We start from the raw sequence: 19,648 nt of genomic DNA on the forward strand, positions 1-19,648 counted from the left end.
TTTCCAGCCCCTTGTCATATTGTTTATTTAAGCTACTTATGGAGGGCTACAAATTGTTTTGTTTTGCTTTGTTTTAATGAAGACTACATACTAAAAATGCTGGTTTAAGTAATACAAGTTGATATCGATATTATACGTTATTTCAAGTGGATATAATCAAATGGTATTTATTGATTGGCAAAGTTTCTTTTTTGTGTATATTGAAATATTCCATTTTTGCAGTGACTTCAATTAACTGATGTTTATTTGGAGGTCATAAATACTAATGGTCAAGTAATTATTTGTTATTGTTGTTTTCTTGCTCAAGATAAAATCATTCTGTTTTTCACCTGCTGAGTACTTTCCTTTGGCAATCTCGAACCTGTGTACCAGGCTGGCATTTTGTCTTGGACTTTTCTGATAAATTTTTGGTAAAGATAGTTGTGTGTGAGAGAGCACTTGTGTGTGTGTGTGTGTGTGTGTGTGTGTGTGTGTGTGTGGTGTGTTTGGGTTTCCACTTAAAGTTCAGTGCCAAAGCTACAGTACTTATACATTTTCTAAATGTGTTTTAAGCAATAAGTTGTACAACATTTTTAGAACATGTGTTAAGCTATTTCTCTAAGAATGAAGCTCTTAACAAAACATAAGCACTCTGCATGAGATCTTAGCAGCAAAGTGCTTAAAAGATAAAGTAAGAATTGGTACCATGGGAAGAACACCAGCTGTAGAGCGCACAGGTCCATTATGAGAAGTATGGTAGTGGGTAGGGAGAAAATGATTTAATCAGGAGTAAAACCAATTTTATTATAAGGGCACGCAGGGGGTGTGGCACCATAGTGAGAGGGACATTTCAAAATATCTGACAGATTTCAACAATGTGAAAACCCCGTTCTTTAAAGTGACAGTAAACCCCATCAGGTCTCCCTTTTTGATGCTATTGTTAACAGTTGACTGTTTAAAGCTGGCCTGCTAAGATGCTGTCGGCCTATTTCAATAGTATGTAGCCAAATAAAAGACTAATTGTTGAAATACAATCAATCAAAAATGATTGCAGGGCAGAAAGAAGGTCTCCTCTGCTGATTTTGTTGTGGATCATATTATTGTGTTATGATTGAGGTAAGCATGAAGACTGAAAGAGAAGAAGAAAATAGCCCATCTGAAATAAACAGATCCACCTTCTCTCCTTCTCTTTGCAAACATCCTATTGAACAGGAACGCCACTTACCAGCCCTGGAAATAATAGTCCATTTAGAAAAAGAGATCTGATAAAGATTACAGCTAAGATTTTAAAAGGACGTGAACACTATTGGCGAAACAACCCATGCCGAGATTCCCTATGGTGACAATTCTCAGCTTTTCTCACATTTTTGGTGCAAATTCTCCTCTGCTTCATAAAACTGACACAGAGGGGGCATGTGAACCTGAGCCCAAGACATTGGTAAAGAAACAAAAATCCAGTTGACCAAATGCCTGTTAAGTTCTGGCCAGGAGACTAGGCTGCTCAGTTAACCTCAGGCTGTTAAAAATGATTAGCTTTAGTTTTTGTTCCACCTAGAATTCGAAAGCGCTTTGATGTTGCATGTTTACAAAGACAAATACTACCGATCAGCAGCAATGCTTGCGTGCCTTGCTTCCTTTCAGTTGTATGTAAAGATGTTGCTTTCAGATCCTGCTACCTTCACTTCTTGGGTGAGAGTGATTCCAGACTTTCATTCTGAGGGCGAACAAGAAGAAAATAGTTGTCCAGCGTCTCTTTATTTCTTCTAAAAACTTCATTTTGTCAGTTACATCCTTTAATATTTAAATCTCTCAACTCACTCCAGCTTCCCAAGCAAACATTTCTGTTGTTTGTAGGCGGAGTGGGTAAGCACTTGTGGTTTGTCTTTAGTGCGTTATCATTTTTGACAGCTTTGCATAGCCTCCGTAGGCCAACAGGGGTCTGTCTAATATTGTTGCTGGGCACATTTTCCTCGCTGAGATGAAAACTAAAAAAAAAAAAAAAAAAAAAAAAAAAAGATATTTTTGAAGCAGTAAGAAGGAATTAATATCCTTTCTCACTCAGTATTCTATTCCTTGCTGACTTTATATTCAGCAAAAAAGGGAAAAAAGTGTTACCCATTATTCCCTTGTACATAGCAAGGCTAACACATGTAAAGCAATAACTCATTTTCTATTGCCGTGTTTAGCATATGTCTCCTGTTGGCTCAGCAAGGCCTTTAGGCCGGTCCCTTGAGCCGGCCATCATTGGCAACTCTTAGCCCCTCGGCCTCAAAACCAAATAGCTTTGAATCATGTTGAGCTGTGATGCTAATTTTCATACTGATGCATTATGGGAATAAATGTATCTGACATACTGTGTCAATGGCAGTGTCTCTTTGTGTCTCTTGTTTTTTTGTTAGCTGCATTCCTACAGATGGTATTCCATTGAAAATGTTCCCTTCGTACGGAAAAAGGGAAAAAAAAACCACGCACAGCACCAAACCTCTAGGTGCAGAAGGCTGTTAACGGTTGCTGATGATAGTAGGCAAACATTAACATAATAATTAGTGTCTTGTAATTGTTTCATTAAAACCAGTTGTTCCATTTCTCCTCGTGTTTTCCCAGAAGAGAAGCTGAATTTGGACGACAGCCAGTGGGAGGACATCCACGTTGTCACCGGAGCACTGAAGATGTTTTTCCGGGAGCTGCCTGAGCCGCTCTTCCCTTACAGCTTCTTTGAGCGGTTTGTGGAAGCGATCAGTAAGTAACCTCACAGACAGGAGCGCTTGGTGGAGTAAACTGGCAGCATGGAATTATTAAGTAAACAAGTAAGAATGACAATGATAGCAATCATGGAGATGGTAATATCCCTAGTGCTCCACATGGTTCATTTTGGTTTTGTGTTTTTGATGCCTGGCCCTGCAATATTCTCTGAGGTGTTTTCGTTTGAGTTCTGGTTTTGCTTTGTTGTTAGTGAATAGGGCAACCTATTTAGAGTGGCCAGTTTTCAACTAAACAACCTCAAATGAAAATAGCTTCTCACGGAATCTGTTTTAGAGGGATCACCTTTGGCATTCCCAGTCCCTGCCTTGAGAGTTTCAGAATTGGCAATGAGTTTGCATACAAAAGCGTCTTGAAAAAGAATTTAAGTGGCTCTCATTACATTTCGTTGAAGAGGTGTTAGTTAAATCATCAACTGAGGTATCACCTTCTCAAGGCTCCCTCATCTTTCACCCAGCAATACTAGTAAATACTCAGCTACAATTTGCTTATGAGCAGTGTAAGAAGATTCAGTTAAGTAATGGCAGGTTTCTGCTGTTAAACTGGTGACTTTGTAGGAGGTTGAATTATGTCACATACGAACCAATAGTCATTGTACACTCCTCAAAGCTTCCTTTTCTATTGTTTTTGCATTTGTAACACACACACTTAAGTATAAGAGAGTGAATGAATGAATGAATCAATGAATCAATGAAAATCTTTCCAAATGCAAGGAAACTTTTGCTATTGATGCTTGGAGAAGCAACTACCGGTACATCTAATTTAATATCTTAGGGTACACTTACTATAATTGTGACAGCTTGGAAAAAGTTTCCTGTCTAGCAAGCTGATTCAAGGAGGAAAAAGAAAGTAAGAAGAAAGAAAGGTAAAATTAAAAAGTTTGCAAGCCTGGCAGGAGCTTAATTAAAGTCCAAGAGAAAAATCTCCAAGAAAAAAAAATGTTCTGCTTAGGAGGTCAGATATTGGATGATTGTGTGTACAGTATTTCCATTAGTGGGAGTGGGGAATTGGGGGCCCCTTGTTGGAGAACAGCCCCTCAAAATGCCCTTTTATTCTGTTTCCCTCTCCACAAGTCTTCATACTTGTTTAAAGCTCCAGAACGATGATATCAAGAGGAATGCAACAGAATTTATTTTCCCAAGATCTTTCTCTTGCTGTCTGCTCACAATTTTGTTGTTGTGATTGTTGCTGTTGTTGAATACAGTAGCAGTGCCTTAACTATGGGTTTTGAGGGGAGGCTGCAGCTCTTATCCCTTGTCATGGTTCTTTCTGCTTCTCAAGAAGAACAATATTTTATGGTTCCCAGGTTCAACTTCTTTTTAAAAGGAGGAATAAGGAAAATAACTAAATAAGCATGCATTTCCATAACAGCTTATTCTGGTATACTGGCTTGGAACATGGCGAGCATGAAAGATTAGTATTAACACAATATTAGCACAGTGTTCTTATAGGAAATTGGGGAACTTGCATTGGGGTACCTCTTTCTGATTATGTATATTTAAAGAAGTCATACAAATTTCATGTCATGGTCTCCAGACTTTTAGGTGAGGGTTATGTTATTTGTAAGCATACCTGCACCTATGCTGATATGAGGGTTGTGATATAGATACCCATCATTTAAGCTTCCTTTAGTCCACCTGATTCTAAAGATACAAGGCAAGCCATTCTCCTACCCAAGAGATAGGGGAAGCAGGCCCTTAGAACCCATGTGACGGCATGTCTTTTGGATTTACACAAAGAATAAGACCATCTCTGCACTATCCTGGACTCAACGCCCACTCAACAGAATTTCAGAAACACTGGCATAGTCAGAATGGAACAAGGCAGAGTTGAAGTGGTATCATGCTGTTGTGACTGATGGCTATTGCAAGGATTTTTGCCAACACCTGTAAAATGGATTATGCCAAGAACCAACGAGATGGTGCTTAAGAAAGTCCTTAAAAAATGTAAGGTCCTAGACAAATGCTAACAGTGTTTCTTCAGTCGAACTTTGTCTGAGAATGCAATATGGAAACAAGGAAGTAGTTTTGCTTTCACTTGATCTTACAACGGAGGTAGTTTTTCTATCATTGTTTAAGGCAAGAAGAATCAACCTCAGCAACCTTGTTTTGCCTAACACAAAATAGTACTTATTATTTCTTTTTTTTCTTTTTTTTTAATTTTTTTTTAACGTTTTATTTATTTTTGAGACAAAGAGAGACAGAGCATGAACGGGGGAGGGGCAAAGAGAGGGGGAGACACAGAATGGAGGCAGGCTCCAGGCTCTGAGCCATCAGCCCAGAGCCCGACGTGGGGCTCGAACTCACTGACAGCGAGATCGCGACCTGAGCCGAAGTCGGACGCTCAACCGACTGAGCCACCCAGGCGCCCCAGTACTTATTATTTCTTACTGCGTAAAATGGAAGGACTAACCAACCGGATAGCACAGTGGAGAAATATGTAACAATGCTGGAAGAAACATGCTTACTAAGCTATGTGTTTTTGTCAGAATCTTGCAGTCAGTTTTGGTGTTATAAACTCAACTAAACTCCTTGGTAGTTCATATTTAAATATCCTTAAGCAATGGGAGAATGGCCACATACTTTTTGACAGTGGTAAAACTACACTAGAGTAGGTATTTTTACCCCACTGCATGCCAGTTGAGTTTAAAAAAAAAATCTTTCAAAACTATAAAGACTCATATCCAGTCCCAGAGAGGTGATGGGTTTTATCATAGGTCTCACTGCCTCCCGTAAAATCTATACAGTGAGAAGCTCAGGAGACCTGCCTCCGAGTTCTTGGTCTTTTCATGAAAAGAAACCAACCAGATAAAGGAAATTCATGGGAAAGATGTCCGTAGATGCTGGCTCTGGGGCTCTTGGCCATCAGATCTTTGCCCCTCCCTTTGTGCTCTATAATGTACGAGGGTTGACCCCAGCCAGCTACATTGCCCAGGTGCTCTTGAGGGCTGGCCTCCTACTGCTGTAGCCAGTGTAAGCCCTGGCATTAGGTAGCAGAGGGGCAGGGAAGGAAAAGGCCAGCTAGTGTGTCAGGTTATCCTCCACCCCTTCTCCCTTGCCCACCCACCTGTCTCAGATAGTTCTTTACCTGAAGGTCCATCTTTTCCGTGGCTTCAGCTTTGACTGGAGAGGCCCACTCTGGTTCCAGCTTCCATCTTGCGGTGGGAACCCTCCTGTCTTTTTCCTATCCAGCCTGGTAGTAGCTTCCTGCAGCAGCTAGTTTCCTGGTTACTTTTCTTTCCTTGTTTGGCTCTCAACTTCCTCATCATATGGGTAACCAGTTCCCTGCATCGAACTAATTCCCTCTGTTTGTGTAAATACTTGAAGTGGTTCCTACTCTTTGGTTAGACACTAGCAAAACACCATGCCAGTCAATGTTACGGTTCATGTACCTATAACATTATTTCCCTTTTCTTTTTCACTAACCCCAATGCTAGTTTGTGAAGGCTTAACATTTTTATTTGGAAGAAATTGGGAGATCTGTTTTCCTTTCATGACAGAGTTAAAAAGTGAATAGACCAAAAGAATTCCACTTTCAACTGGAATGCTTCGCCCTCTGAGGAGGAAATGTTATTTCATGTACGGGCAATTAATGACCACTTGTGCTATTTGAATTACTGTTAATTCTCATTATGTGTTTGAAAGTCACCATTACATATTCTGAGAAAAAAGAACAGAAGGCATTTACTTTTTTAAATAGTTTCTTTTTGGGCCAGACACAAACATTAATATGATAAGAACCTGTAATTGCCATAGTGATCCCCTGTCTGATAACACTCATTGAGGTAACAAAAACACCAGAGATTGTTTGATATTTCAGAATCCAAGTACTGCAGTCATTGATCTGAAATTCTATATTTGAGGTCAGTGCAACTGGGTCACCTGCAGGTTATTTCGTGGGGATTTAACCCACTGACTGCAAGGACTTAATTCCCTGGAAGTGACTTGTGCTGAAAGCGGTATTAGTACTGTGAAAGTGAACTCAAGACAAAAAAACAGCTATTGAGTTTTATGATCGGTGATGCAATCTCGTAGCTAAAGTCCTACGGGGGTCTGGACATCTCTAGTACATCTAAATCCTAGGAAATGTCCTAAGCTTACCTCTATTTCTATCTTTTTCATCCTGATAACTCCACACAACCAAAGAATAGAAACAAATAGTTGTTTCTTCAACGTTTATTCATTTTTGGGACAGAGAGAGACAGAGCATGAACGGGGGAGGGGCAGAGAGACAGGGAGACACAGAATCGGAAACAGGCTCCAGGCTCTGAGCCATCAGCCCAGAGCCTGATGCGGGGCTCGAACCCACGGACCGCGAGATCGTGACCTGGCTGAAGTCGGACGCTTAACCGACTGCGCCACCCAGGCGCCCCACAAATAGTTGTTTCTGATTTAATGTCTGCATTTTTCCAAAGTCCCTGGGATAGGGAAAGAGAAGAGAAAAACTTGTTGGCATTTTTTACAGTTATCTCATTTAATCCTCAAAATAACAAAGCAGGAGATATTGGAGAAGTAGAAAGATCATGTGGAAAATAATTTCTAGTTCCTAAAGTTACTGTGAGAATTAACTAGGATAACATTTTCCTTACTCTGTATTAGGTACTCAGTAAGTGATTTCAAAGAAATAAGTTTTTCAGAAGAGTAAAGCAAGTCATAAAATATTTTTCCAGTTCACATGGCTCAAAAGATTAGATTTAGCATTCAACTCCAGACTCTAAAACATAAATACTTTCCACCATCATACATTGCCTTTGGGGGACTATTTAGAAGAAATCTTACTCGAAGGATAACTAGCCGTTGCCAAAAATCTGTCTATTACATCTTCCTATATAAGACCTATATATTCTACGTAAGACCACAACCAATTTTTTCTTTCTTTTTTAAAACCAAAGTTAGAATTAAGTTTAATGATCAGAAATTTTGATAGTGGAGTTTTAGGTTAGAAGTAAGGTAGAACTTTCCAAGGATGAGCAATGTTTCAGTATTTACTACTCAACATTAAAAGCATCCATGCTTTAATGCTATCCTCTCTGAATACATTTTTAACCCTTTATTATTTTTATGACCAGTTGCTCACCCATTCCCTTTTGACTTTTATTTAGCTCTACGCAGTGTTTATTTTCCTCTTTCATGTGAGTAACTATTTCAAGCTTGAGTTTTATTAGTATTCCTTTTTGCAGTTTTTCCCTTGTATCAAATTATAACATGCAACAAGCCAAGGCCACTTCAGGGTGCTTCACCAGGGATTTCTCTCTGCTTTCTGAGTTAAGACCACTGTTTTCCAGAGAACATGGGTATTAGTTTCCTACTACCATAACATATTATCTCAAACTCAGTGGCCTAAAGTAACAGTGACTTATTATCTTATAGTTCTGTAGGACAGAAGTCTGACACTGTTCTCACTAGGCCAAAAGCAAAGTGTCAATAGGTCTGCATTCTTTTCTGGAAGCTTTAGCAGAGAATCCATCTACCTGCCTCTTCCAACACCTAAAGGCTGCCCACATGCCTTGGCTAGTGGTGTCGGCCTCCACCTTCACAGGCACCAATCGCATTACATCATATCACTCTGACCTCTTCCGTAGCCACATCCCCCTCTGACTCTCTTCTGCCTCCCTCTTTGACCTTTGAGGACCCTCGTGATTACATTGGGCCCACCTGAATAACCCAGACTAACTCCTCCATCTCACGGCCCCTATCTTAATCACATCTGCAAGATCTCTTTTACTGTGTCTGGTAACATTCACAGGCTCTGGGAATTGAGGTCTGGACATTTTTATGGAGCCATATCTTCACTTACTACATACTTTCCACCCCTCTTAGCTTACGTGAAGATAGCACCATGCTTTCCTTCCATGCGGCAAAGGCTCTTAGTCTATCCATTTCCATCTGCCTTCTCTCAAATCCAAATGATCGCCAGAGTTGAGATGACAGTGAAACTATTGATAGATTAGTAGATGAGAGGGAAGTAAAGAGAAATTGCCTCATGAATTTACTTACAAGCTGTATTATTTCCTATTTGTGAGGGATAGGCTTAGGGATTTGCCTTCAGCCTGGGTCAAAGATCTTTTATTCAAGGACTATCTGATAATTTCATTTGGGGCACCTTCACCTCAGCTCTTAGGTGCTCTCATTAGAACACGTGAGTTTGCATTTGTTGGTTTGCTGTATTCTGAGTTTCCAAAGTTCCCTTTGTGTACAAAAATAATTACTTTTCCTTCCACCCCTAAGCAAAGCAATGCTCTGTATATTTACATGGAATTCAATCGATGCTAATTACGTACTCAAAATGACCTTATGGTTCTAATATCAATGCCTTTGTCATCTTTTCCAGTTTTCCGAAGCAAATATTTTGTGTGTATACATGTATACTACTTATTTTTAATATGTAGTATTTATATATTATTATATATAAAATGTTTATTATATATCATGTTTTTTATGTATGTGCATATGCATACATAGGTATATATGTGTATAACCCTTAGAGATTAGGCAAGTCAGTGATAAACTGAAACAGTAATGATGTTCCATATAAGTCTTCAGTTTAAAAGCTGTTGTCACACATGCACTTAAAGGCAATATGTTTTTTAATGCTCAGCTTTTGTAAACACTGATTAAGCAGTAGAACAAATTGTGAGAAATAGTATTCATAAGACTAACTGAACACCATTAAAATGCAAAGTTTTAGTCACCAAAGGTAGAGTATATCCCATGCAAGTCCTAAAATACAACTCATAGTCTTGTGTTTCTGTCAGTCACATTATCCTCATATAAAAATGATTTAAATTAAAGGCATTGCCCCGTGGCAGAAAGTATCTATTGAATGTTCGAATGTTATTTTTCCCCCTGTGGCCATCATGCCATTTTACCTTCAAGTATGCCTTCAATAAGTAATTGGGAGGATGGGTGGGGGAAGCCAGTCAAGTATATTTGCAAATATTTTCTTTACTCTTGACTTTATCTTGCCCTTTGGTCAAACTATTTCTGATGCATCATCAACTCCGTGATGACACTCTTTGGGAGAAAAGAAACAAAGCTTGCAAGGCACTTGACTACAAACAGTTGCTAAACATTGAATGCATGATAGTGACAAATTGCCTTAAAACCGTAGGAAGCAAAAAACAGGCTTTAAAGGGTCACCCTAAAGAAACCAGAGCTATAAAATAATGGAGTATAAAAATATCCTCTACAGCACCATTTCAAGAAAATTTGAAATTAAAATAAAGGTAGATGTTACAAGTACTTCCATTCCACTAACATTTCCACTGCAAGCTAACATTCTCACAGACTTGGTGGGGGCTTTTGTTGCGGTTGCTTTTTAATCCTTGTGTGTGTGTGTGTGTGTGTGTGTGTGTGTGTGTGTGTGTGTCTATGTGTGTGTTCTAGCAAACTGGAAGTTTTATGGCTGATGCCTAGCCTGTCTCTTAACTCATTCTAATTATATTCATAATTAAATTGTAAAAAAATAGTTGACTAGAGCCAAATGGCTTGCACAGGTGTCTTTTTGTAAGAATGGTTTAGTGCTAGATAATAAACAACTGGACCTCCATCTACTTAATTTGGCTTAATGAAAAGTCTTTATAAGTAAAACTAGAAGGTGATTCAGAACTCAGATTGGGCCCTGACTCTGAAATTGATTGAGTGGTAAGATATCAGCTCCATTAGGAAATGTGGTGCTTGCCTTTTTGCTTTGCCTTAAAACTTTCCTTTTACTTGCACTCCTTTCTTCCATATCCTTAAGAGGTCACTTGCAAAGCAATAAACTTTTCAAACTGAGCAATCAGCCAGTCGGCCTTCATGAGTCAGCTGCCTGAGCATCCCTGCTCCAACTGGATAGACGTGCTTTTAAAAAATATATAGCAAAAGGCAGAATTTCTCCTCGATATCTTAGTGGGAAACCGTTACCTTGAGCCATTCCTCTAATGGTAGATAGAAGTGACTGGTTTTCATTGCCTGTTATCAGGTTCACTGCATCAATAGATGTTAATGAAATTGAGAGTTTGTGGCCTTTTATTCTACACTGAGGCTCCTGCCTCATTTCACATTCTTGGGTTGACACCACATTGTGATCACCACTGAGACGTCTTCTGAAAATTTGCCTGCCCACCCACTGCCAACTCTGATTCCGGCCACATCTGCAGGAGGAGAATGTCTGCTCCTAATTGCCCGGCAAGTTTTCTTTTTTTTCTCTCACCCAATACGGCATCGTTCTAGTAATGGAAGCTAAATAATGCGACTGGCTCACCATTTCATTTTGAAGAAAAGCCAGGTTCTTTGCAAGATCTTCAAATCCCTACATGATCTAGTCCCCCACAAATTCTTAAGACTTCATTATTCACTCTTCTTGCCTTGCCAGTCTCATTGAAGTCCACTGGTGTCCTGGCTCATCTTTGAACAGCCCCAGTGCATTGAGGGTCTTCACCCAGTTCCTTTACCGCTGGCACATCTGCAGATTGCCACTCATGTTGACTTCTCAGTGAGGTCTACTCCCATCAACTAAGCTCAGATTTTTACCTGCATGACATACCACCACCTTTATTCCAATGCTGACTCCACTATTTACTACCTGTTAAGATTTTGAGCAAGTTCTTGACCTCCACACCTCAATTTCCACATCTATAAAATGGATGTAAAAATAGTACCTCTCTTGTGGGGATTGTAAGAATTTAATGGAATGCTAACCATAGCAAAGCACTTACTTACAGATTTCCTGGCGTGTGGTATTCAGTGAATGTTAGCTAGTATTATTAAATTAGAGTACAATCAGTCTAGACCATACTCTCAAATGACCTTTCTGTCCATGCCCACATCTTTCCACGCCTCCAGGAAAGCTGTCTTAAGTGACACATATGACCATCTTGATTATGCTTTAGTATTTGTTTCCAGACTTCCTGACCGTACCAAACATGTTGAAGATAATATTACAAGATATTCTCTTGCTTCACAATCCAGGGACTTCCACTTTCTTTATCTCATGGCACTTGTCATTTGTTCCACCAACCATTTCTAGGCCCAACCTCACTTGATTCATCCAAAGTCTGTCACTTGGTTATGGGACATACAGCCTAATCATAACCCAGAGACCAGCCTGCTTCTCCAACTTGACAGTGCCTTGTTTCTATTAAATATTAGTGTTAGTAATCTGTGACACTCACAGTGGCACCAGAAGAGACAGCTACAAAGTAAAGTCATCTCCCAGGTGGAAAATTAGCTGTCTGGTAGTGTACCCTATGTTTCAGCCTATGAAAATGATACACCCATTGGTAGGTGAGGAGTTTAGGGTGTGGCAGGGGAATCTATACACCAGCTTGTGCAAATATTTCTAACATTGTAGATCTTTCTCACAATCAAAAACATTTAAAAAGTTATCAACTAAATCATATCAAGCAAGAAGTCATCCCTCCCCATACGCATGGGCACACACATGTCGTCCAGACCTGAAATATTTTATTTTTATTTTTCAGCTCTCACACTTTATGATATTCTAGACTTTAAAATGAAAAACTTTTATAACTATTATTATTATCATTTTATTGTTACAACTATCTTAAGAGAAGTTCCATATTGACCTCCTGTGAGGTATTTTCAAAACCTGCTATGGAATGAGACCTGATGCCTACCCTGTTTTCTCTTAACTGAATCGCACACATGTTACATGCTCTTATTTGCTCAAGCCCCTGAACTTTAGTCTTCTACCTCTCTATCCATAAAACAATTGTTTGCAAATAACACTCAGGACAATCGTGGGCTCCCTGAGATGTGGCCTTTTTCACCTGGTTCACTCCATATTGTTGTGGAGCGTTCAACTGTAGACATGATGGCTGCTGGAGTACTGTAACTGCCTGGCGAAGTTCTGCTCAGGTTAGAACTGCAGAATCACCACACTGAGAACTGCCGCATGGTTTGGAGAATGGAATTTTCCCCTAGTGAATGACTTCTGTATTTTCTACCTACACTTTGGGAAACAGACACATGGAGAGTGGGTATGCTTTTATAGAAAACAAATAGCTGTGCTAGGTTTAAAAGCAAAAGTAATATGCTTGGAAGAAAAGGCAAAAATATGTTTTTAAAAGTCTCCATGAACTATAGAGGCATCTGGGTGGCTCAGTCCTTTAAGTGTCCGACTTTGGCTCAGGTCATGGTCTCACAGCTCGTGGGTTCGAGCCCTGCACTGAGCTCTGTGATGACTCCTCAGAGCCTGGAGCCTGTTTCAGATTCTGTGTCTCCCTCTCTTTCTGTCCCTCCCCTGCTGGCTCGCTCTCTCTCTCTCTCTCTCTCTCTCTCTCTCTCTCAAAAATAAGTAAAAATATTAATTTTTTTTAAATCCATGAACTATAAAAAAAATTCTATCAGATAATCATGAGAGTTTCTTCCTCTTGTTGACTTTTAGTTTTCCATTTAAATGTGCAGCCCCCCGTCGCCATTTTATTTCATGCAACATCTTTATTTTTCATAAAATTGGAAATTCTGAAAGGTCAAATGCCTAACACCCTGAGTCCATGATTATTGTTTAACCAGTCAGCTCTTGGCCCCTTTCTCTTTTCTTCTCACTTTGAGTGTTCAGCTGGTGAAAAGTGGACTCTCTGGGATCTCAAATCCATTCCTCTGCCAAGTAAGGGGTGAGCAGACCTAATTATTGCCATCTGTCCTGCTGGTGGAGGGTTGATACTGCCTTACCAACAGACAAAATCAATGGTTCGGGGAACTCTTCCTGCAAGTCCATATCTAAGCACAATGTAAGACAGTTCTTTGACACCTTTTGTGTATTATCCTCTGAATATCTACTTGGCACCTAAGAAGGAACTATTACCTCATTCAGACTTTTCTTTTGGAAATTTCTGTTTCTTTGTGCTCCATTTTAAAAATGTTTTAGGGGAAAAAATGGAATGATCCTGAGCAAATACTGGACACAGAAACACCTCAAAACCCTATCTGTTATGCTTGAATTTGTAATGTTCAGTGCTTCTGAGAGCTGGATTGCTGAACGAATGAATATGGAGCTGTGTTAGCTGAGCAGAAGATTCAAAGTCCTCCACAAAGGGGAAAGACAGAACAGCTAGAGCTTAACTAGAAAACACATTGGTCAATGTCAGAATCCAAATAGCGTCTGAGAAAGATGCTGATAGTCCCTTAGTATTTGAGAAGACCTAAAACATAAGCTGCAACCTCTATTCAGTGTTCACCTCCCTTTCTCTGTTCTTTCAGTAATTCTCAGAAAGTAATGTTTCCAGATCCTTCATCACTAAGATTATGTTCCTCCAAGCATGCCCCTGTAAAGTTTGAAAATTTTCTTAGTCAGCTTAGGCTGCCATAACAAAATACCACAGACCGAGTAGCTTAAACAACAGAAACGTATTTCTCACAGTAACGGAGGCTGGAAGTCTAAGCTCAGGGAGCCAGCATCCCGTTCTGTGAAAGCCCTCTTTGTGGCTTGCAGAGAACTTCTTCTCACTGTGTCCTCACATGGTGGACAGAGAGAGCAAGCTCTGGTCTCTTCTGTCTCTTCCTCTTCTTATAAAGATACTAATTCCAACATAGGGCCCCACCTTCGTGACCTCATCTAAACCTAATTACCTCCCAAAGGCCCTACCTCCAAATACCATCACATTGGGAGTTAGGGCTTCCATATATGAATTTCAGGGGGACAAACACATTCAGCCCATCACATAAATCAGACTTCAGTGGAATATTTTAAGCATACAACTTTATCAGTACAGAACCAACTTCCCTCCCTTATTCTGGCAATACTTTTCTATTACTGCAACACAAAATTTAATTAGCTCTTTATTCATGTTATTTAATTATATTATTGGAATCTGAAATTAAATTTGAAGTCCCAGGTGTCACTTTTACCCATTTCTCTGTCATATTAAGTGTGGGCATTTTTAAACTTGCATGCAGAAACCTGAATGCAGCCCTGTACACTGTTCTCTTCTCCTCGTGACTGAGGCAGGAGTGTTTAGCCTTAAGTTTTAGCTTTTGAATCTTCACTTATCTCACCTGAGCCACCTAACAACTGGAACTGGGACCCACCCAAGTGTTTAGCTACAAATGCTTCAGTCTTACCATTATGACATTTGCAGATCTGACCAGTCTGTGCACATCCAAGTTCACGAATACATGTCAGGACTTTGTAGCACAGTCTGGAAGGCCATTTGGAACAATGGGGCAATTAGAGAAAATTCACACCATTTTGGGAAGGACTGCAAACACCGTGAGGATGGGAAGAATTGTAGAGAGGGGCATTCCAAATTTACAAAGTGGAATTCTTTAGACTTTTGGACAATTTTTAGAATTAATTTGAATCACAAAATTGGTAAACTCCTAAAGTCATGTTGATATATAGATAAACCGTCATCGTTTATTGGAAGAAGGATTTTTCTCCCAACCATATGGTTTAAAACAAAAGCAACAAAAATTTTTATGGTTTTCTGTATCCATGGCAACATTACAGGTACTCAATTCTTGTGCCTGGGTCACTGGGAAAATTAAAAAAAATTTTTAATGTTTATTTATATTTGAGACATAGAAACAGACAGAGTGTGAACAAGAGAGGGGCAGAGAGAGAGAGGGAGACACAGAAACCGAAGCAAGCTCCAGGCTCTGAGCTGTCAGTGCAGAGCCCGACGCAGGGCTTGAACCCACAAACAGTGAGATCGTGTCCTGAGCTGAAGCCAGGCACTTAACCGATTGAGCCACCCAGGAACCCCAAAAGACTTTAAATATAAAATTAAACACCATTTCAATTCAAACACACCTAACAAATGGAGGGGAAAAAAGTGCTTAACGTGTGTGAAGGAACAAGGCACTATGTCCTTACTACCTTTTCTAGAAAGTGAATTAAGAAATAATATCATAAAATTTTTCATAACTTTCTTTTTTTTTTCATTTTTGATGGTTACCCTGATTTTTTTTTAATCAGACAGAGACAGAGCATGAGCAGGGAAGGGGCAGAGAGAGAGGGAGACACAGAATCGGAAGCAGGCTCCAGGCTCTGAGACATCAGCACAGAGCCCGATGTGGGGCTCGAACTCACAGACTGTGAGATCATGACCTGAGCTGAAGTCGGACGCTTAACCGACTGAGCCACCCAGGCGCCCCAAAATTTTTCATAACTTTCATCTTAGGTGTTATTTAATTGAAAGGTAGGACCACAAGAAAACATTGCTCTGCCTCTCATGTCATGTGCTGGAAATGTGTTTTCATGGACTCTGTAAACTAAATTCATTATTTCAACCCATTGTGTTCATAATGGAAAAAGCCCAACTATAGTTAAAAATTGATACTGTGTCTACTCACACTCAATGATATTCTTCTTCTTAAAAAAATGTTTAAGGGGAGCCTGGGTGGCTGAGTGTCCAGCTTCGACTCAGGTCATGATCTCACAGTTCCTGAGTTCGGGTTCTTGAGTTTGAGCCCCACGTTGGGCTCTGTGCTGACAACACGGAGCCTGGAGCCTGCTTTGGATTCTGTGTCTCCCTCTCTCTCTGCCTGTCCCTTTCTCGCGTGTTCTCTCTCTCTCAAAAAATAAGTAAACATTAAAAAACTGTTTAACATCTTTGTTGAAACAGAGAAAACATACAAAAAGGTACACAGATCATGGCAGTATCATTAATTGGGAAATTCTTTTTATAAAAGTGATTTTCCAGGTTTGCATGTTTGTAAGTCTTTTCTCTGATGCTTAATTGTGAATTAGCTCCGTTGAATTTTTAAATATGAAACTGAATAAAGCTGTCTCATATCTAGGTACAGAAGAATACAGTATTGTTTTCCATCCTTTAGTCTGACCTAAGTATCTCTGGTGTAGGAGCTATGTCTTACTCATCTCTGTAGCACCAGCACCACGTGAATATAAAAACATAAGGTGCTTCGTGTGGTTGTTTTGTACAATTCTGCCTTTAACAACCCATAGTAATTAGTAGCAGTTTACTGCTAAAGGGGGCTGGAAGGATTGTTGGTGAGTAGGTGAATAAGACAGGTGGAAACTGCTTAATTTCACCCATTTTGCTGGTGGTAAATTTAAGAATTAACTGCTTCCAATTCTTGAAATATTCTTATCTGTCTTTAAGCTGTTGTGCAGCTACCTTCAGAAAAATATGCCGACTCTAGTCTGCATATTTTCTATATGTCAAAGTACTATTACTATATAATTTACAGAGAATTCATCTTGGTGGTTAAAAGTTTGTGAGACAAGGGGCGCCTGGGTGGCACAGTCGGTTAAGCGTCCGACTTCAGCCAGGTCACGATCTCGCGGTCCGTGAGTTCGAGCCCCGCGTCGGGCTCTGGGCTGATGGCTCGGAGCCTGGAGCCTGTTTCCGATTCTGTGTCTCCCTCTCTCTGCCCCTCCCCCGTTCATGCTCTGTCTCTCTCTGTCCCAAAAATAATAAATAAACGTTAAAAAAAAAAAGTTTGTGAGACAAGAAGGGGAAAATTAGATGAGCAATAAAGTATCTTGATAAGGCTAGTGAACTTTTGCGGTCTTCAAAGGGTTACCTGAACTCCTGCTCACACAACTTGCCAGACTTAAATGCAGAGCAATGGTGGAGAGAACAGTGAAACTGTACTATAAAAATAAATTACTGTCATGAATATTAAGCAACAAGAATATAATAAACATGACTGTTTGCATGATTCTGATTTATTGGTACTGATATGCGTATAAATTATGACACTAAGTGTTTATTCTAGTTGTTTTAGAATATGGGCCAAACAAAGCTGGGTGGACACTTCCCGCAGACCTTTCCATCTGCCACCAAATTCCTAATTCTCTGCTCCTGTTGCTGTGTTTCTTATGTCGGTGGCATCAGGACCATGTGTGAGCAGCCATTCCCTTTAGTTTACTTTGCAGACTGAAGTAAATTGCCTTTCCAGGATCTGGTATTACAACTGCCATCATGAAGTTTCCGTTCTCTCGCAGTGGAACAACTCCAGCTGCAAAGCGTCCTGAAGACCGTTCCTACTTGCTCTGTTAAACAGTGCTCACATTTGACACGAGAGGGTTCATTACTATATTTATAAATCTTTTGGCACCAGATTTGGGATTTCCCAATGCTAAGCAGCACTGCATTTTGCATACTTGCTTAGCAGTGGGTGTTCTGGATCACCAGAGCAGAGACAGTGGGGCAGGGGGAGGGAGGGAGAGAGAGAGAGAGAAAGTGAGAGAGACTGCATATCCCTGTAAAATCTGGAGGTACCTCAACTACCATCAGATAACTACACAAGAAGCACAATGTTGGTCTTGCTGCTATTCACAAGTAGAAGTTATTAAGATTTGCCATCAGTTTTGGGGCGCCTGGGTGGCGCAGTCGGTTAAGCGTCCGACTTCAGCCAGGTCACGATCTCGCGGTCCGTGAGTTCGAGCCCCGCGTCGGGCTCTGGGCTGATGGCTCAGAGCCTGGAGCCTGTTTCCGATTCTGTGTCTCCCTCTCTCTCTGCCCCTCCCCCGTTCATGCTCTGTCTCTCTCTGTCCCGAAAATAAATAAACGTTGAAAAAAAAAAAAAATTTAAAAAAAATAAAAAAAAAAAAAAGATTTGCCATCAGTTTTAATTGGCACCATTTGGAACCAGATATTTGTTAAACAGATGGCCAGAATAAGGTATCGCACAAGAAAATAGCATTCTCTTGCCTCAGGTTTTTAGCTTTTACGCTACACCTCATCAAAGTTTACTTCCAAGATTAATTATTTTAGAGTCTTCTTTTCTCTAACATTGGGACAACCTACAAGGAAGATAGACATTTAATAACCTTAACAAAAGACTCAATGTCCACGCAGTGAACTATGCTGTATGGGTATAATTTGACGATCCCAAGAAGGAACTACTAATATAAAAACACCTGGCTATAGATGAAAGACCTGTTAAAGTTCGTGGTGAGGCAAGAATTGTTGGCTACTTAGAATTGGAACCCCCACAACATTCTTGGGGGACATTTTAGCTCGTTATATATCAAAAGGCTTAAAAATGTGCACACCTTTGTATTGGCTATCACACATCTAGAAATTTACCTTAGGGAATTTCCACAGATATGCACAAGAATGTGTACCAACTTGCTTTCCAAAATCTTATTTATAATAGTTAAAGATGTAAAACTAACATATGTCTAAACTTAGGGAAGGTTAAATTATAGCACATTTATGTAATGAAATATTATACAGTTTTAAATTGTGTTGTAAGAAACATTACTTCTCCAAGTAAAATGCCAATGAATATTAAAATAGAACATAAGTGTGTATATTGTGGACCTATTTTTAAATATGTATGTAAATATTTATAAGGAGACAAAAGACTAAAAGTATTTCAAAATATTAACAGACATTATCTCTGAATGCTTACACAGCCTTTGGGTTTTGTACTCTTTTGCTTTACTTGTCTTTAAGTTTCTGTACCAAGGGTAAGTGCATTTGTAATGATAAAAAAGAAAAACAGAACAAAACAAACGTGTAAGAAAAGGGTGAGCTGACAGTATTATAAGAGATCTCAGAATCAGTTACCCTAGGGGATCTCAAATGTGGTTTCAACCCAAATCACCTTCATGGAAATAGATTCCCAGACCCGCTCATAGATTTTAATTCGGTGTGCTTGGGATGGAGTTCAGAAATCTTTATGAAAACACAATCCTCGGGTGATTCTGATGTGTGGCAGATTTGAGAACCACCGAATTCAGTCCTTTCTCCTCCACAAAAGCCAAATAAGGGGAGAGCAAGCACTTCCTTCTCATAGGATGCTGACATTAGAGTGTTTTACCCCAAGCCAAGAAGTGCATTCCTTGAGGCGGATACTGAAGAGGGAAGAGGTAAACTGCCTGGAGAGGAGTATGCAACCGTGAGTGAGCTAGTGGCACAGTAAGTGGTGAAGACAGTGCCCTACGGAAGGGAAAGCTATAAGCGTGGCGGTCGGAATGACTTCTCTAA

General features: G+C 39.9%; 1 protein-coding gene across 3 annotated transcripts in view; it reads left to right on the forward strand.

Annotated features, from left to right (window-relative positions):
- The window catches only part of ARHGAP15 (Rho GTPase activating protein 15), a 617,790-nt gene that overhangs the window by 481,005 nt on the left and 117,137 nt on the right, over positions 1-19,648 (forward strand). For all 3 annotated transcript variants that reach the window (XM_086718493.1, XM_086718494.1, XM_025912351.2), the window contains one exon: positions 2,584-2,718. In XM_086718493.1, the coding sequence (XP_086574619.1) occupies positions 2,584-2,718 (135 nt within the window). The remainder of the gene's footprint in view (positions 1-2,583; positions 2,719-19,648) is intronic.

Source organism: Puma concolor, chromosome C1 (assembly GCF_028749965.1).
Source record: "Puma concolor isolate L17-30 chromosome C1, mPumCon1.1.hap2, whole genome shotgun sequence".
In the NCBI taxonomy this organism is placed as follows: Eukaryota; Metazoa; Chordata; class Mammalia; order Carnivora; family Felidae; genus Puma; species Puma concolor.